We start from the raw sequence: 25,011 nt of genomic DNA, 5'->3' as shown, positions 1-25,011 counted from the left end.
CCATCTGATACCCAGTTGGATAGGGTTTCAGTCCTGCAGCCCGAGGGGGTTCCTCCTTCTTAGTTACATATTCAGTCTTAACCCGGGTTAGGGGCACATTTCCTCTTTCTCCCTTTCTTTCCTGCCAGTAATATTTCACGGCTCTCTCCATCTGGGCCTTACTATTATCAGCCCAATTCATGTTATTGGTCCGGATGGCGTGAGCAATCGAATGAGGCAAGCACTGGAGCAGAATTGAGGTGAACTTTGTCCTGCCCGGAAGGCATTATCTCCCGACTGGCCTCCATAAATTTCAACGAATCTTTCCAGGAATTCATCTGCATTCTCATCTCGCTTAGGCTTTGTCTCTAAAACATTTGCCATGTTAATAGGTTTCTGAAGGGTGTATCCAGCGCGACGAAAATGGCCCCTTGACGGGCTCCATCATTATGCTGCGCTTGTAAGGCTGCATGGTCGGCAACATTTAAATGAGTCAGGAACCTGGCGTGCTCAATCGGGCTCAGGGTTTGATGGACAAGGGACCATAGATCCCTAGAATCAGCGTTATAGACGGCTATCGTGGTGCGGAGAAAGTCCACGAACTTGACAGGTTCCCTTTTCTGGTCCGGCATTCCGGTCAATATGGCCATAATCTCGTTGGGCTTCCAAGGCATGTATACTTGAATCGTCGAGTTAGCGACAGCCGCGGCAGGATCAGGGTTCGGCATGTCTCTTCCCGGGAACTGTCGTAGGGGCCTTTTTTGCTGGTTGGCACAATCAGTGTCAGACTCAGATTCCGAGTCTGATAGAGAAGGGGAGCCCAAATCTGAGTCACTTGAGCTCTCAGAATCGGGGTGACGGGCTGAGCCTTGGAAGGCGCGAGACTGTAGCGATGGTTTTCGTCTAGCTCCATGTTTTGGCGTCTCCCTAGCGGCTGGAGTGAGGGACTTCTTATCCTTCTGTTTCATTTGCGACCTGGTCCGAGTAGCGACTGGGTCCACAAAAGTCGGAGGGGTCCAGGTAGGATCTGACTGCAAGGTCGGACCTAAATTAACAAAGGGCGCGGAGGGAGTCGAAATGCTAGGTTGGAGACCTGCCAGCGTAAAGGGTTGTTGGGGGACAGGGACAAGTCCGGGCGAAGTAGTCGAGACTGATACTAATACAGGGTGTGTAGCTGGCAGAGGGAAGACTGTAGGGACCGTCTGGGGACCCACTGGTGTTACGTTTGATGGTGTATCAACAGGCACCAGTGGCAGCGAGGGTGGTGGTAGAGTTGAGGGCAGAATGTGATCTGAGGCTTGGGGATTTACGGCTGGTGGAACATTGCCTGTAGCCGTCGGAATGGCCGGGTATATTCGATTATATGATGGAGGTTCAACGGGACTGTGGGGCACCAGAGCAGTGGGACATTGTGTGAGCGGCCACTCTTCTATCTCATCGTCCGCCTCAGTCAATGCAAGGCCAATCATCTGACTACGTAGTCTATCAATACCCTTTTCAGAGGACCGAGTGGAGCTCTTGGTACATTTTTTGTGCGTGCTCTCTTTCTTTAATACATCTAGGGGTTTAACATGTCCTCCTTCCATTAATGATAATCCTAACTTAGTGGCGTTTTCCTGCCAACTTGACAGAAGTGATTCATCTTTTAGTTTTTGACAATATTGTCTCCATGTGGCAATTAAGCTTTTATCCCTTTTTCCTCGTCCCTTTTTCCAAATTAATTCCTGTGCCCTTTTTGCCACCCCTACACTCTTAGTGCCTCCTAGGGGCCATGGATCATCTCCTCCTAATAATTTGTTCAAGGCTCCAGATAACTGTCTAAATTGCTCAGCCTTCTTGGGCAAATCTTCGCATAACTTCTGTAGCGGGCTGCCCGCATCCGTAGTACTGTCTAAGTGATTGCCCATTCTCGCGTCGCCCCACGGTAAAAAGGTAGTTTATCTTAAGAGCCTAGGTGGGCCAAGTGATATACAAGGTCGATACCGTACCTGGCAAAAGTACAAGTTAACTTTACACAATCCCCCTCTCGTTGCCCCATGGTAATCGTATCCCGGTTAGTCTGTTTAAGTCCAATCAGCGCCTAGATGGGCCAAGTGATATACAAGGTCGACGTCGTACCTGATTTGGACACTTATTTCCTAAGTTTAAAAGGTTTTCGCCAGATTGACCTGGATCTCGTTCAGACCCTACCTGAGAACCAGTGAGCGGCAAAACTTTCTTCAGACTTTTGGACTGGAGGAAACTGAGGTGGTATTTAAAGAATACTGACTCCGGTGGCCATTTTCCTCCCGTCTCGTCCGAGGCTAGTCCGGCTCTTAATTCGCAAGTTCCTGACGATCGTCTGTTGAGATCCCATTTCTGACACCAAATGTTGATCCGATTCTTTTCCTCAATCTGTTTCAGCGAATACACTGACTCGAACACTTTAAAGTATAGTTCAGACTAACTTTATTCAGGCTTCATCGATGAAGTGTCTTGCTCTGATAAAGGGGCACCGACTCCATGAGTCTGTCGAATCCACCAGAGCAAGCAAAAATCATTACAAAAACATTACAGTTATACAGTTCTTGATCGGTACAACCCCTTTTCATTGTCCTATCACATCATATTCCGTGGCATAGATACAAGCTAAACCAGTCATTTACACACTAAAGCAATCATTTCCTTAATCATGAGTGAAGATTAAGTCATCTCCAGTTTATCTTTGTTTTGCAGGCAATGAATGCACATTTCTGCTTCTCTGGGTATTCCTACAGTTTGGCCCCTACATCTGTTGCTACATTCCCATTATGATCAGACGGTTCCTCAAGGTTGTTTTACAAGAACAAGTCACTCATTGTTCTCCCCTATAGTGAGATCTGAAGAGTCAGCAATAACCATGAGCGGCCATTTTAGAAAGAGTTAATACATTTGAAATTAGTACGGATAATACATATAAAGTTGGTAGCTGCATTGATACAGATTCTCATTGGAAGTGGTCAGAAGAATGCGACACAGCATTCAAGGAGTGTAAAAGCCAGTTGGTAGAGGGCACCATGTTAGTTCACTATGACGTATCTAAGGAGATCAAGTTAACATGTTGCGCCTCTCCATATGGAGTTGGGGCAGTAATCTCTCATGTACTACATAGTGGGGAGGAGAGACCAATTGCTTTTGCTTCACGCACTCTCAGTGCCAGTGAGCGTGATTATGCGCAAATCGAAAGGGAAGCTTTGGCATTAATTTTTAGGGTCAAGAAGTTCCACAAATACTTGTATGGTTGTAAGTTTACCAACATTATGGACCATAAGCCCCTGACAGCAATTCTCCATCCAAAGTTCCCAGTTCCAACATTAGCTGCAGCCCGAATGCAGAGATGGGCTTTGATTTTGTCAGCATATACATATGACATTGAGTACAGATGATCAGCTGATCACAATAATGCTGGTGCTATGTCTAGATTGCCTTCCCCATCACAAGTTACACCCGATAGGGAAGAAGTGTTCTATTTTTCATATATTGATGAACTGCCAGTCACAGCTGAAGAGATTGGTAGAGCAATCAAACGTGACCCAGTTATGTCAAAGGTGTATGAGTATGTTGCAAATGGATGGTCAAACCAGGTAAGAGAGTTAGTCAACCACATCAGTATCATTACAGCCATGGAAATGGCCTCCCAGGATGTGGCAAAGTTTACATGTAGATTTTGCTGAGCTGAGATGTGATTGATAGCCATTCGAAGTGGGTAGAGGCGTTTCCAATGCGGAAAATAACAAATAAAATATTAAACATTTTGCAAAGATTATTTTCTTCATTTGGCCTCCCAGAAAAAATTGTTTCTGATAATAGACCACAATTTTGTTCAGAAGAATTTGCACAGTTCACGAGCAAAAATGGCGTGAAACATACCAAGGTTCTACCGTACCACACTGCTTCAAATGGTGCAGCAGAGCACACAGTACAAATTGTAAAACGTGCTCTCATCTTTAGATGTTGGATCTAAATCCAAAGAAATGACAGTCATCATTTGACCACAAATTAGCTAATTTTCTAATTACGTATCGTAATACTCCTTATACAACTACTGGTAGAACACCAGCAGAGTTGTTTCTCAAACGACAGCCACGAACCAGATTCTCGTTGTTAAAACCAAACTTGGCACAGTCCGTAGAAGAGAAACAATTAAGACAGAAAGAGATTCATGATAGAGATAGAGTAAAAGAGAGAGAAGTGTGAAATTAAATCAAAAGGTCAGAGTGAAGAACCATCACCGTAAATGGTTAAAGTGGTGACCAGGAAGAGTGGTGAAGAGATGTGGTCCTCGTACATATTTGGTCAAGATGCTTGATCATGGACAGGTTAGGTTTGTTCACATTGATCATATTTTACAGACGTGGAAGGAGTTGAAGGTGGAATGATTTGATTATTTCTGACTCATCAAGATAGTCTTGTTACAAGTACCAGTAGCATATCCTACATCAAATCCAAGAGAAAATCAGAATTTAAGTCTGAGTCCCAGTCAGGCAGACAAACAGTCTGAAGTTGTAGAGAGTTCAAATGTGAATCAAGGGTATCCCTTGGAGGAAAACTTTCCTCAGGATTAACCTAGAATGGGTCTAAGTTCAACACCATGTTTGGAAGGTTCTGCTCGAGAGCGAATGTATCCTCTTCGAAACAGAAAACCTGTGGTTAAATTTGATTTGTAAATATGGCAAAATAAGTCAATTTCTTTTGTTATGTATAACCATGCAAGTTATGTATGATGATTGTTTCTTCATTAATTACTTCTTCATTATTGGAGGGAGAAGTGTAATGTATGTAGCTCCACCCAGTGGACTACTGTGGCAATGCAGCCATTGGTGTTTACAGAAATAAAGAGGGAACAGGTCACCTGACAGGTTCCTGAAGTTATCAGCCATCTTAGAGCCTGTGTGTTTGTGAGGTCGGACCGAAAATATAACGATCTGCGGCCACTCCTCTCACTATCCCGTGCTTATTAATTGAGAGACCTTGGGTCCATTGGCTCCACTCCTCCTTTGCAGTTAGACGTCTCAACCGCTTTCCTCCTCTCCACCGATTCCTGCTCTCACCACATTCTTCCACTCTGCGTGCGATCCACTCCGATTGCCTTCTCCCAGCTCTGTCTCCAATCAATTGAGAATGATAAAAAAAATGTTTTCCTTACAGTGGGACACAGATTCAGAATTTCTCCAAGTCACACCGTAGAAAGATCTTGTTCTCTATCCCTTGTGCCACTCTCTCTTTATGATTATTTATCGGTATAAGCATCTCTCCCTCCCCCACCCCTCCCATCATTTCCTGGCCAGGAGGGTGACAGCCAGCCTTGCACTCCATCTCCTGCTGATGGACCACATGGGTTGGAATCTGTCAACGCTCTAAGGTCCTGCAGATCTCACTTTGAAAACCGACTCTTTATAAAGCTTAGGTCGTGCCTCTGATTCATGGGTGGTTAAGGGGCGCTGTAATTCAGAGCAGGAGGGAATTGGATATATAATGTGCCAGTGAGATGAATTTTGGCCTCCTTATGATTATTTAATGCAACATCAAAGTTCACTCTTGCCTCAGGTTTGCAACTTGTGTTTGACGGATGATATTTGATGCGTTTCAGGTATCTTCTTCGCTTGGAAAAATTCCACATGTACATCCCTAGCCCACTGTAAGTGAAAACATTTTATCCACATCCTCAGTTATTTGCCTCTGCTCTTGTTAGCGTGTTCCTCACACAGGGCTGTTTATTAAGCTTTGTACTGTTAAAGCATGGAATCATCCGTGAAGGTCTACTCGCAGCCTCTTCCAGTCTCTCGTACTCCTGAGGTAGGCTTCCTACCCATATGTGGAAACTGAATGAATAAAGAAAGTAAAGGATTTTGTACCTAAACTACAATCTTCCTCCTTAATGAAAGAGGCTGAAATCCATCGAGAAATATCGCTTTTGCCTGAACCCTAGTGTCTCTTTCTCACCCCTTGGACTTATGGGTGACTGAGTATTTCCTTTCACATTGAATATAAAGCTTTCTGCTTTCACATGACGCCTTACTCTTTTTGTGGTCACCCTTTCTTGAATTAGCTACTAGTTGATTAAACACCAACAACAACTTACATTTATAGAGCGCATTTAACGTAGCAAAATATCCCAAGGCGATTAATACGAGCGATATTAATAACACCAAGTATGACATTTCACTGTCTCCATTTCTGGGGATAGGCTATTGCCAAACATCTACTACAAGCCCACTGACTCCCACAGCTACCTGGACTACACTTCCTCTCCCACTTCCTGTAAGGACTCTATTCCATTCTCCCAGTTTCTCCATCTCCTTCGGATCTGTTCTGACGATGCCACCTTCCATACTAGTGCTTCTGATAGGTCTTCCTTTTACCTCAACCGAGGATTCCCCTGTACCGTGGTCGGCATGGCCCTCGACCGTGTCCGTTCTATTTCTCACACCTCTGTTTTCATCCTTCCTCTCCTTCCCAGAACCATAATAAGGTTCCCCTAATCCTCACCTTTCACCTGACCAGCCTCCACAATCAACGGATCATCCTCCGCCATTTCCTCCACCTCCAGCATGATCCCACCACCAAACATATCTTCTCCTCCCCTCCCCTTCCGCATTCTGAAGGTACCGCTCCCTCCGCGACACCCTGGTCCATTCCGCAGTCACCCCCAGCACCCCCTCTCCTTCCCACGGCACCTTCCCGTGCAAGCGCAGGAGATGCAACACCTGCCCTTTTACCCCATCCTATCCCAAACACTCCTTCCAGGTGAAACAGCGATTTATTTGTATTTCTTGCAATTTAGCATACTGTATTCGCTGCTCACGATGTGGTCTCCTTTACATTGGGGAGACCAAGCGTAGATTGAGTGATCGCTATGCAGAACAGCTCCGTTCAGTCCGCAAGTGTGACCCTGAGCTTCTGGTCGCCTGTCACTTTAATTCTCCACTCCACTCCCACTCTGACCTCTCCGTCCTCGGCCTCCTACACTGTTCCAACAAAGCTCAACGTAAGCTCGAGGAACAGCACCTTATCTTTCGGCTTAGGCACTTTACAGCCTCTGGACTCTACATCGAATCCAACAATTTCACTCCATTACCTCTGCCCCAAATTTTTGCCATTCTCATTTATATCTCTTTTAGACTCGTGTTTTGTTTCTTTACTTGTCCAATTACCATCTTCTTTTGCTTTGTACTGTCATACCATTTGTCATTTAATCACTCCTCCCCTCCCCCTTTCCCAGCCTCTGCACTTGCTTAAAGTGTGAACTCGTTATGTGTCAGCAGGTTAGATGAACGAGTGAATCTTTCCCACATCCATCATCATAGGCAGTCCCTCGGAATCGAGGAAGACATGCTTCCACTCCTGAAGTGAGTTCTTTGGTGGCTGTACAGTCCAATACGAGAGCCACAGACTCTGTCACAGGTGGGACAGACAGTCGTTGAGGGAAGGGGCGGGTGGGACTGGTTTGCCGCACGCTCTTTCCACTGCCTGCGCTTGATTTCTGCATGCTCTCGGCGATGAGACTCGAGGCGCTCAGCCCCCTCTTGGAATCACCTCCTCCACTTAGGGTGGTCTTGGGCCAGGTACTCCCAGGTGTCAGTGGGGATGTTGCACTTTATCAGGGAGGCTTTGAGGGTGTCCTTGTAGCGTTTCCGCTGCCCACCTTTGGCTCATTTGCGATGAAGGAGTTCGGAGTAGAGCACTTGCTTTGGGAGTCTGGCATGCAGACTATGTGGCCTGCCCAGCGTAGCTGATTGAGTGTGGTCAGTGCTTCAATGCTGGGGATGTTAGCCTGAGTGAGGACGCTGATGTATGTGCGCCTGTCCTCCCAGAGGATTTGTAGCATCTTGTGGAGACATCGTTGGTGATATTTCTTCAGCAACTTGAGGTGTCTACTGTCCATGGTCCATGTCTCTGAGCCATACAGGAGGCAGATATTACTATGGCCCTGTAGACCATGAACTTGATGGCAGTTTTGAGGGCCTGGTCTTCAAACACTCGTTGCCTCAGGCGACCGAAGGCTGTACTGGCGCACTGGAGGCAGTGTTGGATCTTGTTGTCGATGCCTGCTCTTGTTGATAGGAGGCTCCCGAGATATGGGAAGTGGTCCACGGTGTCCAGAGCCGTGCCATGGATCTTGATAACTGGAGGGCAGTGCTGTGCGGTGAGGACAGGCTGGTGGAGGACAGAGCAGGTGAACAACCTTTTCCTGGTGAGCACTTGCTGTTATTTCAATAGGTTGGATGAGTGAGCAAATGTCTTTGCACAGTGAGAACTCCTAAGCAATCTCTCGGCAGTGTGAACTCGCTGGTGAGCCAGCAGGTGGTTGGATTGACAAAATCCCTTCCCACACACTGAGCAGGTGAATGGCCTGTTACTAGCAAGAATGTGGCACATTGCTGCTCTGTGTCTGGGAAGGATTCACTCGTTTATCTAACCTGCTGACACATAACATGTTCACACTGGGAAGAGGCCATTCTCCTGCTTCGTGTGTGGGATGAGAGTCACTCATTCATCCAAACTCAGGACACACCAGCTTGTTCACACTGATGAGACTTTTTAAATGTTCTGACTGTGAGAAGTGCTTTGAAAGCACAAAGGATTTGCTGATGTACCAGTGAATTCACCTGCCCCGATTGTGCAAAGGGATTCACTCATTTATCCAACCTGCTGAGGCACCAGCGAGTTCACAACCTATTTGCATCCTCCTCACAACGTACATTCCCACCTAGCCACTGCGGGAGCTGGTGCAGGAGGGCGACGGCAGCGAAGAGTGACGTCATCAAGATCCAGGTCGACGATTGGAGCGTGGGCACATGCAGCAGGAGCAGCGAGGTCGGGGCGAAGGAGCGGCGAGAGACTGTAGAGGGACGTGATCGGGGCCAAGGGGGAGGGGAGCGAGTTCGGGGCCAGGGGCCCAGGGGCAGCACGGGCTAGCCCACACTGCGATATGTGTGCGCACTAGGACCGTGCAACAGAGCTGGTTTCCAGTTGTCTTGGGTAATCCTTGCCATTGGACCAAGACTTAGCTCTGTCAAGCTCGTGTGGTGGCTGGTGTGCAATGGCCACCACACATTAAAAAAATTCACGCACAGGCATCTTCTACCCTTCAGGATGTAGTTCGGGTCCTTCATTAAAATACCTGTGAACTCGACCTCTTTTTGGCGTGGATGCAAGTCATCCTCGTTTCAAGGGGCCGCCTATGATATGATGACTGGCTTAAAGCCTGTTACATCTCTAACCTTTTCCAGTTCTGATGAAGGGTCATCCCTGTTGTGTATCTGTAAAGCATGCACTCCCATGTTCCGCCACCAGGGAGCGCATCCCCCGAAGTCCCAGCATCCCTTGGGAGCACTGTATATAAGCCGGCCCCTAAGACCTGTTCCTGACTCTGGAGTGTCTTAATAAAGACTGAGGTCACTGTTACTTTAGCCTTCCAGTGTGCAGTCTCATCTGTGTTAGGAACACAACTAGCGACGAGTATACGAATCCAATGCAAAGATGCAGCAAACGGTGGGCATTCTGGAGAAGTTCTCGGAGGGTGAGGACTGGGAAGCCTATGTCAAACGGTTAGACCAGTACTTTGTAGCCAACGAGCTGGACGGTGAAGAAAGCGCTGCAAAAAGGTCTGTGGGGCACCGACCTACAACCTCATGAAGAATTTTCTGGCTCCGGTGAAACCCACAGATAAGTCACATGAGGAGCTGTGTACACTGGTTCGGGAGCATCTTAACCCGAGGGAGAGCGTGCTGATGGCGAGGTATTGATTCTATACGTACCAGCGATCTGAAGGTCAGGAAGTGGCGAGCTACGTCGCAGAGCTAAGGCGACTTGCAGGACAATGTGAGTTTGATGGCTACCTGGAGCAAATGCTCAGAGACTTTTTTGTACTGGGCATTGGCTACGAGACCATCCTACGAAAACTTTTGACTGTAAGGCCATTGCGATAGCACAGGCGTTTATGTCCACCAGTGATAACACCAAACAAATCTCTCAGCACACAAGTGCTAGCAATGTTCATAAATTAACTGGAACTGTGTTTGCAACTGGCAGCAGGCCTCAGGTGACCCAGGTGACTCAGAGTCCGCAACAAAGGATGAATGCAAGGCAATTCACACCTTGTTGGTGTTGTGGAGGCTTCCATTCAGCCTATTCATGCCGCTTCAAAGGGTATGTTTGCAAGAGCTGTGGAACAATGGGGCACCTCCAACGAGCTTGCAGACAAGCTGCAAGCTCTGCAAAACCTGCTAACCACCACTTGGCAGAGGAAGATCGGTCCCTGGTGGATCAAAGCAATTTCGAGCCTCAGAGAGAGGAGGCAGATGTTGAAGTACACGGGGTGCACACATTATCAATGAAATGTCCATGTTAGATCTCTTAATTTCCAATGAAATACGAACTCCGATTGTAGTTTTAATGTCACTTTATTTTTGGCAGCAGTAACAAGCTCTTAGCTTTAAGCCAGCTCTTTGTCCTTCTGAGACCACATGGCCAAAATGGCTGTATTTATACCGGGTTCAATTTACAGAAAAGAACTCGCCTTCTTTGACCTTATTGGCTCAATTAATAGTGTTTTAACCATTTAATTGGCTCGCTACTCAAGGTCCTAAAATGTCAAGTTGATTGATGACTTAATGCAACATGCTCCCACTCACGTAGCATCTCTGACTTGGTGTCTCTGAATTTTCACAGCCTGTCTATATGCAGCCTGTTTGAATTCTCTATCAATCCCCCCTTTGATTCTTTCACAAACTGAATCATAAAACATCAGGTATCACTGGTTAAACATTCTATAAAATAATTTCATACATGTTAATAGAGTTTCCTTCTAAAATTTGTTGATGTGTTTCGCCACATGTCCGGACTAGTAGCTTCCACACAAATTTACACCAACCCGAGTTCCATCGTGGCCACAATGGAAGTCTGGTTTTAGTAGGTTAATTAACCTTATTCCAATTTAATCCAAATCAAGATCTTAATTCAACCAATAAACAACCTTCCCTGAAGCATAACATACCCCTGTGCCACATACAGACGGTCTGCTGGGACCTGCAAGATGTCTCACCTGCGGGACAGCAGCTACAGCCGCCTGGTCGCAACAACATTTAATCAACATAAACAAACAATATAAAAGTAAAACAATTACAACAAATAGAATTAAACCTTCCACCAATGAAGTTCCTATTGAACCTAGCCATTCAGTGGCTCCACTCCACAAAGTGAATGATGGGGGTTGCTTAAGTTTTTCTACCTCCTTTTGGATATGCTCCGCTAAGTGGGTAATTTCTTCGGAGCTATCTGGGAGATATGTGCAACACTCAGTTCCAAGTAGGGCGCAAGTACCTCCCTTTTCAGCCAGGATGTAATCAAGGGCCAGTCTATTCTGTAGGGCTACTGTGCGGATTGCTACCATTTCTGCATTGATTTTAACTAGGGCCTCTGAGGTATCATTGGCTACCCGTTCCACAACGGATTCCATGTTAATGGATTCCCTTGCCAGTCTGGCGGTCCCATACCTGGGGATCAGAATGGCAAAGAACCTCTCTGTTCCTGTGATAGCTCTCTTAGGACGGTGTAAATGTTCCGACAGTGACTTTATATGATACATATAAGGCACAATGTAGGCTAAATAGCAGGATCCCATCCAATTCTGGGGTAGCCAAGGGTAGGCATTGTGGCCACACACCCAGTAGGTGCCATTATAGGCAATGAAGGTTAGCTGTTTCTTTGTCAGCAACACTCCAGGGCCTGTCCAGGCTTTTCCATCTGTTTTATTCAGAATCCCCGTTATGTTAAAAATTCCCACATCGGCCCAGTTTGGACGGTTCCGTGGCTTGATTATATAATTCCGGGAGCAGTTATTATACCCCATATTTTGGCCTCCTTTGATGTTTCTAATCAGACGGACCGATTCCCCCGGTCTTCCTATTCCCGTTGTATTAGTGATAACAAAAAATGGGGGCTGTTTGGAATTATTGCAGCACGGTTGGTATCCCCCTTCAAAGGTAGTCAGATTGTAACCTGCTGACTTCTATTTACATGCCCAGTTTTCTGTATCCTGAAACGCATTGCCTGTTTTGTTTTGATTAATTATCCACTCAGCCATTTCCGAGTTATTCAAGGGAACTGGCCTCAAGGGAATTCCTCCCTTTGAGTGAATAGAAATATGCGCACACACCCAACAACTAGAAATGTTACCTTGTTTGGCATAAATGTATGACATATATAAAAAGGTATTTACATGTAATTCCCCTGCTACTCTACTATTTCCCTTTGGTGCAGAGGGTCAGCTAGTAAGAAGTAGGCCTATGCCGAGAATATCTACAATCAGTAATACAGTATATTTATACATTTTGGCAAAAAGTAATTGTCCTTATTAGATTTCAGCTTCAGTTACGGGTGCTCGTTTAACGTGTGAAGCGTGGATCCAGGCTTTCTTTCCTTGGACTTTAACAGCTGCCTGGGTGGTCAATAACACTTGATAAGGTCCCTCCCACTTGGCACCCAAAGGTTCTTTATGCAACTTTTTCACATACACCCAGACTCCCGGGATGATGTCGTGTCCTCCTTCGGGTGGATTACCCCAAGCTGCCGATACCTGTCGGGAAACAGAACTAATAGCATTGGTTAGGTTCTGACAGTATGATAACAAAGTGTCACTCATTAAGTGAACATCAGCTTTCCGTAAATCGATAGTTCCTGGCAGCGACATGGGTCTTCCTGTTATAATTTCAAATGGGCTTAGACCTGTAGTTCTGTTCGGGGTTGTCCTAATGCTACATAGCACTATTGGTAGTGCCTGGGGCCATGGTGTTCCTTCTTGGTGATATTTGGTAAGCTGTTGTTTCAGAGTTCGATTCATTCGCTCTACTTGTCCTGATGATTGTGGATGATAAGGACAGTGTAAATCCCACGTAATGTTCAGTAACCTACAGACTTCTTAGCAGACAGCACCTGTGAAGTGTGTTCCCTGATCTGAGTCAATGCTACTCGGGACTCCCCATCGGGGAATGTAATCCTTACACAAGACCTTTGCAGTGTGATTGGCTGTGGCTCTTTTAGTTGGGACAGCTTCTTCCCATCTAGAGAATCTGTCGACCATGACAAGAATGTTAGTGTATCCTTGGCATGAAGGATGAGATATATAATCAACCTGCAGATGCTAGAATGGTCCGACAGGGGCAGGGGGCCTCAGTTGGGGCATTACCGTGATGGGTCCAGAATTATTTTTCTGGCAGACCAAACAGCGGTCTGTTACCAGCTGGGCATGTTTTTTAAATCCCCGACCCCATCAGCTTTTCTGGAACCGTGCCGTCATCTGTTGTGAGGCCAAGTGTCCCCACAAGTGGATCTGTTGGGCTAAAAAAGGCATAAACGCTTGTGGTGTGACTGGCTTGTGGGTAACTCTTTGTCTCCAGACACCATCTTCGCATAGCTTAATTCCTGCCTCAATCCATGTCCATTTTTCCTCTCTGGAGCACTCGCCTTGCATTGTTTGAAGGTCTCGTGTCAGAGTCCTGAGTGCTTTGAATCTGCACATCTGTGTTGGTTCTTCCGGAGGAACGCCCTGTGAGGCGGGATCTTTAGCTGCCTGGTCGGCTAGGGCATTTCCTTGTGCTTCCGTGATATTTTCCTTAGTATGGGCCTTACACTTCAGGATGGACACTTCCTGACGTAATTGTATGGCCTCCAGTAAGTCTCGGACTTCTTTTCCATTTCGGATAGGTGTACCAGCAGCAGTGAGGAATCCTCTTTTACGCCATAACAGACCAAAGTCGTGAACGACTCCAAAAGCATAACGCGAATCTGTGTAGACATTAGCTGTCTGTCCTTCTGCTATTCGACATGCTTCTGACAGGGCCCGTAACTTGGCCTGTTGTGCTGACGTTCCTGAGGGTAAACATCCTTTTGCCACTACCCCATATAAGGTTGTAACTGCCTATCCTGCTTTTCTGGTACCATTGTCAACAAAGGAGGAACCATCTGTAAACAGGATGAGGTCTGGGTTGTGCAGAGGCTCCTCTGCTGCTAAGGCTGCTTCTTCTGTTTCTTTTAAAATCTCCACGCAGTCATGCTCTTCACATTCTCCCCCCTCTTACTCCCTCGATTCTGACATCGGGAGCATAGTTGCAGGATTAACCGGGCTGGCCCAGACGATATGGAGATTAGGAGCTTCCACAACTGCTGTCCAGCGGGTCCATCTAGCTGCCGTCACCAGAGACATTCTATTCATAGACAGCAAAGCGTATACGGTGTGGGGACACTTGACAATCGAGGACTCGACCCGCAGTGATCATTACCGCTCGACATGTCGCTTCCATGGCCCTTCGGCAACTTCCCCATCCGAGGGCTACCGCATCCAGTTTTGCCGAATAATAGCCAATAGGTCTTTGTTGATCCCCATGTTCTTGTGTCAGTATAGCTGTCATATATCCTTCTTTCTCATGGACAAACAGGGTAAATGGCTTCCCACTGTCGGGGATTCCCAGAGCCGGTGCCGAACACAAAGCCTTTTTCAAACTCAGGAAGTCCTCTTGCTGTTCTTTAGTGAGGGTGATGGCTTCTTTAGAGGCACGTTTCCCCTTTAAGATAGCATTCAATGGCTGAGCAAGCTGTGTGAAGGAATCAATCCAGTTTCTGTTAAAGACCTTAGTTCCTGAATAGTGGTGGGTTTTTTAGCAGCCCGAATGGCTGCAGTTCTATTCTGGGTAAGTTCTCTCTTTCCTTGTGAAATCTTTTGTCCCAGGTATACAACCTCTTCTTGGGATATTTGTGCTCTGTCGATGCTGGCTTTATGTCCTTTCAGCCAAAGGTGGTCCAGCAAAGCTCGTAAATCTTGTTCATGGTGGTCTTCCGTGTTTGAAGCTAGCGGGATATCGTCTACATATTGGATGACTGTGGATGACAGGGGAGGTAATTCTTGCAAATGGCTTTGTAAAGCCATGTGGAATACCGTAGGGCTGTTGTGGAAACCCTGTGGTAACTGGGTCCAAGTATACTGTTGTCCTTGGACTGTGAAAGCAAACCACTGTCGAACCTCCGGTGCCAGAGGCACCGACCAAAATCCGTTGGCCATATGTATAACCGAGAAATATTTATGTTCCGGTATGAGGGCATTAAAAATATTGGAGGGATCTGCGACCAAAGGAGCTTTTTGATCAATACACTGGTTAGCTTTCCTATAATCGACAGTCAAACACCAAGTCTCATTAGATTTCTGTACCAGCCACACGGGGCTATTGGAGGAGCTATGCGTTTTAATAAGCACCCCTTGTTTCTCCAATTGCTGAATAACCGGTAAGATTCCCGCGATGGCAGTTGGACTGATGGGATACTGTTTAGTGCATGGAGGCTTGGTCCCAGTAAATGACGCAGGCTCCATCTGGAGTAGGCCACAATTGTTCTTATCTTTAGCCCATATCGGATGTTCCTTCAATTCTTCTTTCTTCAAAGTTCTAATTGACCATGTCACCCGACCATCCTCGAAATGCAATGATGAATCTACTTGGATTAGAACGTCCATTCCCAAAAGGGGTTGATCTACTGGGCCTATCCAGACCGACGTGGTTAATTCATGTGGGCCCAGCCCTATAAGTACCGGTGTTGTCCTTTTAATTTCCATTTTATGGCCCCCAACTCCATAGGCTGTACGTGCCCTACCATCCAACGGCAAAAAGTTTCCATATTGTAGGGGTAAGCATATTAATTCCGCCCCTGTGTCTAAAAGACAGTCCACATCCTTATCGCCCACCCTCACATTTATATATAGCCCATCTCCCCTTTGTTGTATTCGTGCGAGGAGGGGGACTAGGGTGGGCTCTAACCTTTTTTTGCTATCCCAAGTAACTTCTTCTGTTGTTGTATTGTCAGTCGCTTAAATGCTTCTATGAGGTCATTATCTTGTGACAAGCCTGGTTTGTTGGCTGAATTGTATCCCTGGCTGCGTCCTCTTCCTCAGCCACGACCTTTCTGTTTTGCCCTGCACGTCTTGGCCCAGTGACCTTCTTTCCCACAATAATGACATTTTCCGGGTAATTTTCTAAATAATTGTTTATCGGAATTCTGGAATTTCCATCCCACAGCCTGTACAGCTCGGACTTTAGCTCCCATATCCCGATCTAATTGGTTACATCGATCCACCAATGCTGCAAAGGTAGTTCCTCTACCTTCCCAGTCCGGTAACACTACCTTAAGCATTTTGGACAGTTCTGGCTTTAGACCTGCCACGAAAGCTGCTTTCAGGTGTCCAAACACTTGTTCATCCATTTCCTCATCCGTATTATTCATACCCGAATGTTCTAGCCACGTGCATCTAAACCGTTCGTCATACTCCAGGACCTCCTCTGTTCCTTTCTGTTGGCAGGCTGCAATTTTTCCCCAGTCTGTCTTAGCTGGACTGAAGGCTTGCAGCCAGTGTTTAATCGTCTCCCATCCTGCGTCTAATTCTTGCTCATCCTGCCCCAAAGCTTCTTCTACCTTGTGTTTTTGGCACCATTATGGTCAAAATTTGCACTCCGTCCCAGAGATGAAGTTGATATATATTTCTTAAGCGGTCCAATTGGTCCCACGTTTTCACTCCCCCTTTCTTTGGATTGGGCAATTCCTTGGACCATTTATCAATTTTCTCTGGTCTGCCGGATCATGAATTAAGTATTCTGCATACAGCCTTTTCTTCGTTTTTTTGGTTCCGCCTTCATCCGCAGTCTCTTCTGATTTGACTACAACTCGTCATTTTTTAAACGGGGCAAAGCGCACCTCTAATTCTTCATCCCCCGACCCTGTATTGTCGGAGGATTCAGAATCTGTATCTATTCCTCGGTCGTGTCTTCGGGTTTGCGCTTTTAATTTATCCAAACATGGGTACCCTGGGAATTGGCGGATAGATTTTCATTTTCCTATTACTGTCTCTTGACCTAATGATTTTTTCCATTCTTTAATTTCACCTTTAAGATCTTTAACTTCCACTTCCAGCTTTTCAAGTTCAAGCTTTTTCTGTCGCAGCTGTGCACAAACAGCTTGCAATTGGTCCTTTGTACTGGTCAGTTCTCGATCATGTTGGGAACGCACGCATTATAATTTCATTCCGCTTTCGGATCTGTCCCATAACGGCTGGGGACCATCTAGTCCGCTCTTTATTTTTCATACGGGTCATTTTTCCCTGGACCCTTTTAATCTCGTCCAAGGACCATTGTCCTTTGGAGGTTCCGTACTTTTGTTCGATCTTCATACAGGTTTTAGATAAATTGAATTGTTGCTCTATGTATTCTTTCAACTGTTCGAGAATCTCATTTATCAAAACTACAGGTGGTGCCTGCCCACCTTTAACAGTTGTAGGCAATTCTTTGCTCTTATCTCCTGCTGCCATAATACTGATTTCTTTACTGGGGTCTCGAGTCATAGGCTTTCTAGCCGATCAATAGGTCGGTGATTAATTAACTAACACACTGCCGAAGTTAGACGTGTATGGGACCTCGAGCTGACTACCAACCGGAGGGTTCACAAACCGGAGGCTTTCGGAATCGCGTAGGAAAGGCGAATTTAGACTTTTGACCGAGGACTTTTATAAAGAGGAGTCCTTATCTCAGTATGTAGCTCCGATGTCCAAAATTCAGTTTCTTCCCTCAGCGATTGTGTTCGTGACGGCAAAATTGTTAGATCTCTTAATTTCCAATGAAATATGAACTCCGATTGTAGTTTTAATGTCACTTTATTTTTGGCAGCAGTAACAAGCTCTTGGCTTCAAGCCAGGTCTTTGTCCTTCTGAGACCACATGATCAAAATGGCTGTATTTATACCGGGTTTAATTTACAGAAAAGAACTCGCCTTCTTTGACCTTATTGGCTCAATTAATAGTGTTTTAACCTTTTAGTTGGCTCGCTACCCAAGGTCCTAAAATGTCAAGTTGATTGATGACTTAATGCAACATGCTCCCACTCACGTAGCATCTCTGACTTGATGTCTGTGAATTCTCACAGTCTGTCTAAATGCAGCCTGTTTGAATTCTCTATCACTCTCCATGTTTCTCTGGAAGACCTCTGCAGCCGACCGAATTCCAAACGGGCATCTGTTGTAGATGAACAGTCCCTTGTGCGTGTTGATGCAGGTGAGGCCTTTCGAATACTCCTTCAGCTCCTGCGTCATGTAGGCCGAAGTCAGGTCGAGCTTGGTGAACGTCTTGCCTCCTGCCAGCATCGCAAATAGGTCGTCTGCCTTCGGTAGTGGGCATTGGTCCTGTAGCGAGAAATGATTAATAGTTACTTTATAATCGCCGCAAATCCTGACCGTGCCATCACTTTTGAGTACTGGGACAATCGGGCTGGCCCACTCGCTGAATTCCACTGGGGAGATGATGCCCTCGCGTTGCAGCCTGTCCAGCTCGATTTCCACTCTCTCCCTCATTATGTGAGGTACCATTCGTGCCTTGTGGTGAATGGGTCATGCCTCTGGGACCAAGTGGATCCGCACCTTCGCCCTGGAAAAGTTTCCAATGCCTGGCTCAAAAAGGGAAGGAAATTTGTAAGAACCTGGGTACATGAGGCCTCGTCGACATGTGATAGCGCTCGGATGTCATCCGAGTTGCAGCGGATTTTGCCCAACCAGCTCCTTCCAAGCAGTGTGGAGCCATCACCCGGGACAATCCAGAGTGGCAGTTCGTGCACCGTGCCCTCGTAGGTGACCTTGACCATTGCGCTGCCCAGGACAGTGATAAGCACTTTGGTGTACATTCTCAGTTTCGTGTGGATAGGGCTCAGGGCTGGTCTGAGTGCCTTGTTGCACCACAGTCACTCAAGCATCTTTTTACTCATGATGGAATGGCTCGAGCCAGTGTCCAGTTCCATGGCTACGGGTAAGCCATTCAATTTTACATTTAGCATTATAGGTGGACATTTCGTCAAAAATGTGTGCACCCCGTGTACTTCAGCATCTGCCTACTCTACCTGAAGCTCGAAATTGCTTTGATCCACCATGGACCGATCTTCCTCTGCCACGTAGTGGTTAGCAGATTTTGCAGAGCTTGCAAAGTTGGGGCGGGCTGATGACGTCATCGCGCTGGTGTGTCACCACGATTCTCCCATTCAGTTAAAGGGGAGAACTGCTGCGAACTCTGCATATTTTTAAGTTGGGCCCACTGGGCCACCAGGGATGGTTTCGACCGGGCCAGTGGCCTGGCAACCAAGAGCGGGTGCCAGGCTGCCTGTTGGCGGCCCAGGCAAATCCGTGGGAATAATTGTCGGCCCGACCTGGTAGACGGCCGACAAAAAAAAAATAAGATGGCTGTTGCGATAGTGCGCCTTCCCCTTTAATGGCAGCCGCACAGCCATTTTACACACTGTTCACCGACAGAAAAAGCCGCTGGGGGCACCGGCAGGTGGCTGGAAGACTTTCTCAGCTGAATTTTGCTTGCGGGGCGGGACATCGGTGGTGCGCGCTTTGATGATGCAATTAGGAGGGGTCGGCAGTAGCGGGGCGGAAGTGGGGAGCACCAGAAAAACCACTGAGGAGAATTTTGCGAGCTATTCGACAAAAGAAACCGGCGGCCATTCGACACTGCCGCGTGCTCATCGCTTTCTGGCGGTAACCGGCCGTATCGGGAGGCTGAATTTCAGCCCCAAAGTGTTCCTGTAAATCGAATGATCTCAGTTAGAGATGAACCAAGACATGATCATGAACACTTGCATAAGTTTGACTCCGTTCTGACATCAGCAACTGAAGCATCAGGTTCAAACAAGTCTGCGATACGTGCGCGCGCTCGATCTGTGCAGCAGAGCTGGTCTCCAGTTAGTCTTGGGTAATCCTTGCTACTGGACCAAGACCTAGCTCTGTCAAGCCCGTGTGGTGGCTGGTGTGCAACGGCCACCACACTTTAAAAAAAATCCACACACGGACATCTTCCACCCTTCAGCATGTAGTTCGGGATCTGGAATATTGGTCCTTCATTCGAAACACCGTGAAGACCGATACAAAATATTTGTTCAAAGTCTCTGCCATTTCCCTGTTTACCATTATTAATTCCCCAGTCTCATCTTCTAAGGGACCAAAGTTTACTTTTAGCTACTCTCTTCCTTTTTATATACCTGTCGACGCTCTTACTCTGTTTTTATATTTCTTGCCTAGTGGAAATAGCCAATCTTAGTTATGCTGTGGATATGTGGTCGAAAGCTCATTTCAGGGTTAAATATGACACCAAGGTTATGAACAGTGTGGTTCCGCCTCAGACAGATGTTGGGTAGAGGAATGGAGTCAGTGGCTATTTTTTTAAATACTTTTTTGAAGGGGGAAAGCACTGTAATGTAATATCACATGGTTTGTCACATGGTTTAGTATGAGCATGCTCAGTTCTTTCTGACCTAACAAAGCAAGCACATGGACTAGCAACTCATCGTGTCTCTGTCCTCCAATTGTTCTACCCACAAGTAGGGTCTCTGGTCTCCAGTTTGAAAGTCTGTGGGTTCGAAATTCAACTGATCTTTGGAAGTGAGTTACCCACTGGGCCTGGCGCAGTTAACGAGATTGGGCGGGAGTTTAGGGGCGGCGCCAGGACTTTGCGCCCCGATCGCCTGCGCCCGGAAATCATGATGTCATCGCCGCACGCATTGCTCTGTTAGTGCACCGGCCCCAAAATTCGCTTTCGCCTCCTGTAGCAACGCCGGCCGATAACACCGAGAGCTGCAGGAGGTGCGGATCGGGCGGCCGGCCACTACCGGGGCGATGATTAAAGGTGCGCTACCGAGGTAAGTAAAGAAAAACTTACCTTGGGTTTTCCACTCTTAATCCGGTTTCCTCGTGGGGTCCTGCCCACGATCGCTCTGCCCGGCACTCTGCTGGAGTACTGGGCTGATCGTGTGGCTCCCCCGCTCCATGGTGGTCCCGGTCGGTCCCTTTTTAATCTGCAGCGTGGGCAGCGTGGGCCCTTCCCTGTCAGTGAGGGCCAGGTACCCTCGGATGCGGCAGCGCTGCTCGGCCCAGTGTGCCCCAGGGAGGAAGTGCAGCGCTTGATTTAGGTAACCCCAATTTTTGGAGAGGGACGAGACTTCAGCGCCTGGTGCTAAGTCTCGTCCCCAAACGGGGCGATAATGAATTGCTACCCGCATGCTTTTAAAAGCTTAAGTGATGTTTTTGGATCATGTACATTAAGGCTCACAACACAGTGGAGTAAGGCACTGAGCAGATAAGATACCAAGAGGATATAGCGTATATTTAAACCCATTATTGTTGTTAAGTGTAACAGAAGAATTCACTCAGTAAATGTAATTTGTAAGCGTTTGACTCTCATTTTAATTTTTAATTTCTTGTTTCAGATTCAGAAATGTCAACATGTTTCATTTGGACCATTTGTAAGTAAAATCATTTTCCCCAGTTTGAATTACACCCTCGCCACATAGAAACATAGAAAATAGGAGCAGTAGGCCATTCGGCCCTTCGAGTCTGCACCGCCATTCAATATGATCATGGCTGATCCTCTATCTCAGCACCATATTCCCGCTTTTTCCCCAAACCCCTTGATTCCTTTTGTTTCTAGAAATCTATCTATCTCCCTCTTAAATATATTCAGTGACGGCCTCCACCGGCTTCTGTGGAAGAGAATTCCACAGGTTCACCTCCCCCTGAGTGAAAACATTTCTCCTCATCTTGGTCCTAAATTTCCTACCCCGTATTCTGAGACTGTGACCCCTTGTTCTAGACTTCCCAGCCAAGGGAAACATCCTCCTCGCATCCAGACTATCCAACCCACCTGCACACTATGGCTGTACTATCTACAGGGTGCAGTGAGAATCCATCCATGTTCTTTAACAGCACCTCCCAGGCCCTTGACCACGACCACCCAGAAGTGCAAGAGCAACAAGATCATGGGAACTCCATACTTCCAAGTCCCCTCCAAATCAAACACCATCCTGACTTGAATACTGTTCATTCATTGTTGCTGGGTCAAAATCTTGGAATTTCCTTGGAGTGCCTGGACTGCCAACACCTCACACATTTGTTCTGAGCAGAGCAGAGTTTGGGGAAGGACAGTGCCCTCCGGTGCCTATGTTCCTTGGCTGCCTCTACCACCACCACCTGCTCCTGCTCACTTGTGTTGTGAGACCCACCCGGTGCCGGCCCATCTATCTGACCAACATGTCCACGCGATGTGCCACTTTCCGCAACTTGTGTCAGCGTGACCGTGCACCCTCAGGAGGGATAAGTTCCTCCGAGGTGTCTTCTTCCTCTGTGGGCAGGGGCTCGTGCTCTTCATGTGAGGGCGCCTGGAGGAAAGAAGAAAGGGTGAAGATTTAGTAATGGTAGTCAGGATACATGAAGCATGGGACCATACTGGGTGAGGAGTCGTGGTCAGCTGAAGACACAGTCGGTTATGTGAGATGAGGGGGGTCTAAGTTTAAATCAGTCTCCCTACTCTGTGGATCCACCAACCTCACCATCACCGATGCTGAGACTGGTACAATTATCGCTATTCTCATAATAACAGTCGTCCCTTCGAGCCTGATCTGCCATTCAATAAGATCATGGCTAATCTTCCACCTCAACTCCACTCGCCACTCGATCCCCATTTACCTTGATTTCCCCAGAGTCAAAAAAACCATCAATCTCATCCTTGAATATATTCAACGATGGAGCATCTACAGCCCTTTGGGGCAGAACATTCCAAAGATTCACAACCCCCAGAGTGAAGAAATTCCTCCTCATCACAGTTTTAAATGGCCAACTCCTTATCCTGACACTGGGACCCCTAGTTCTAACCTCTCCAGCCAGGGAAACAACCTCTCAGCATCTATCCTGTCGATCACCTCAGAATATTATGGGTTGGATTTGAGGCTTTTCGGTTTTTGGGGCGAAAACGGAGGCGGGGAGGGAAAGTTACCGGCTGGGAATAGTCTGTGCTTTGGTAAGGAAATTTCGGCACCTGGGCCCTGCGTAAGGATAGCGCAGCGCTAAGGGAGGCGTTGTATACTTTTCATGTCGCAAGGATGGGAAACGCGTGAACTAAAGTGCCGGGCTGTGTGCACTTCGAGAGAGGCCTGGCGAAGGGAGACGGGGGCGGTGCTGACGGGGGTGCGGTGGAGGAAAAACCTTTAAAAAAAAATCTTTTAAAAAACCCTCACAAAAACAGCAACCTACAGAAACAGCACAGGACCCGACTCGAGCAACAACCTACAGAAACAGCTCAAGACCCGACCCGAGCGGAAACCTACAGAAACAGCTCAAGATCCGACCCGAGCGGCAACCAACAGATACAGCTAGTCAGTACAGTGCCAGTGGACCTGGGAGGGTAAGATGTAAAAAGGATCAAAGTTTTATATCACAAGAAAACAGGGAAGTGTTTGGTTGGTCAGTATTTCTCTTTTTTCTTGGGCAGTGGTTTAAATTAAGAGCTGAGATTAAAAAAAACGAAACATTCAAAACTGAATTAATTAAATAACATACATTAGAGATGGCAGGGGAGGCGATGTGTTATGGCTGTGGACACCATTGAGGTCCATGACGACCACATCTGCAGCAAGTGTCTGCAGCTCGAGGAACTTCGGCTCCGTGTTGATGAGCTGGAGTCCGAGATTCAAACACGTCGCGACACGTCCGGGAGAGTTACCTAGACCCTGTGTTCCAGCAGAGAGTCACACCCCTTAGGTGAAATAATTCAAATTTTGTCTGTGGTCAGGGACAGGAGGGTGTGACTACAAGTGAGGAAGGTATGGGGACTCAGGGTGGAGTGATGAAGGAGCCTCGGCCCTTGCTCTTATCCAATAGGTTCGAGACTCTTACTCCGTGTGGACGAGAGCAGGGACTGTAGGGTGGATGAGCAAACTGACCACAGCACCATGGTACATGGGCCCATTCAAGAGGGGAGGGAAGTAAAAAGAAATGTTGTAGTGATAGGGGACAGTATAGTTAGGGGGATAGATACATTCTCTGCAGCCGAGAGCGTGAGTCCCGAAGGCTGTGTTGCCTGCCCAGTGCCAGGGTAAAGGACATCTCCTCTGGGCTGGAGAGGAACTTGGAGTGGGAGGGGGAAGATCCAGTTGTTGTGGTCTACGTGGGTACCAACGACATAGGTAGGACAAAGAAAGAGGTTCTGCTGAGAGAGTATGAGCAGCTCGGAGCCAAATTAAAAAGCAGAACCACAAAGGTAATAATCTTTGGATTACTACCTGAGCCAAATTGACATAGGGTAAATGAGATCAGAGAGCTAAACACGTGGATCAAAGACTGGTGTGGGAGAAATGGGTTTCGATTCCTGGCGCCCTTGCACCAATACTGGGGTAAGAGGGAACTGTTCCATTGGGACGGGATTCACTTGAACCGTGCTGGGATTAGTGTCCTGGCGAATCAAATAACTAGGGTTGTAGAGAGGGCTTTAAACTAAATAGTGGGGGGCAAGGTTGACGTGAGCGGAAATTTTAAAAGTCAAAGAGCAAGGAGAAGGCAATAGAGCAGGGTAGCATTGGGGGAAATGAAAACCAGAGTGTGCCAGGAAGGGTCAGAATGTGTAAATATAAGAGTGTATCAGAAAGTGGATTCAAAGCAGGGAAAAATGGTAAAAAAAATCAAAATTAAAAGTTCTTTATCTGAATGCACGCGGCATTCGTAACAAGATGGATGAGTTGACGGCACAATTAAGTGGGTATGCTCTGATTGCCATTACAGAGACGTAATTGCAAGGTGACCGAGGCTGGGAACTGAATATTCAGGGGTATTTGACAATTCTGAAGGATAGGCAGGAAGGAAAAGGAGGTGGGGTAGCTTTGCTAATAAAGGATGAGATCAGCGCAGTAAGTGGAAACGATATTGGCTCAGAAGATCAAGATGTGGAATCAGTTTGGGTGGAGATAAGAAATAATAAGGGAACAAAGTCACTGGTGGGTGTAGTCTAATAGGGTCCCCTAACAGTAGTTACACTATTGGACAGAGTATAAATCAGGAAATAATGGAGGCTTGCAAGAACGGTACGGCAATAATCTTGGATGATTTTAATCTTCATATTGATTGGACAAATCAAATTGGCCAAGGTAGCATTGAGGAAGAGTTCAGAGAGTG

General features: G+C 46.9%; 1 protein-coding gene across 13 annotated transcripts in view; it reads left to right on the top strand.

Moving 5' to 3' along the window:
- Positions 1-25,011, top strand: part of LOC139276378 (CMP-N-acetylneuraminate-beta-galactosamide-alpha-2,3-sialyltransferase 4-like) — a 280,344-nt gene that overhangs the window by 133,457 nt on the left and 121,876 nt on the right. For 9 of the 13 annotated variants that reach the window (XM_070894278.1, XM_070894275.1, XM_070894269.1 and 6 more), the window contains 3 exons: positions 5,588-5,635; positions 21,279-21,314; positions 23,090-23,248. The exons of 1 other annotated variant lie outside the window; for it this stretch is intronic. In XM_070894278.1, the coding sequence (XP_070750379.1) occupies positions 5,588-5,635; positions 21,279-21,314; positions 23,090-23,248 (243 nt within the window). The remainder of the gene's footprint in view (positions 1-5,587; positions 5,636-21,278; positions 21,315-23,089; positions 23,249-25,011) is intronic. 3 more of the 13 variants (XM_070894276.1, XM_070894280.1, XM_070894281.1) reach the window with 3 other exon arrangements.

Source organism: Pristiophorus japonicus, chromosome 11 (genome assembly GCF_044704955.1).
Source record: "Pristiophorus japonicus isolate sPriJap1 chromosome 11, sPriJap1.hap1, whole genome shotgun sequence".
NCBI classification, from domain to species: domain Eukaryota; kingdom Metazoa; phylum Chordata; class Chondrichthyes; family Pristiophoridae; genus Pristiophorus; species Pristiophorus japonicus.
This window is presented reverse-complemented; position numbering and strand designations above follow the sequence as displayed.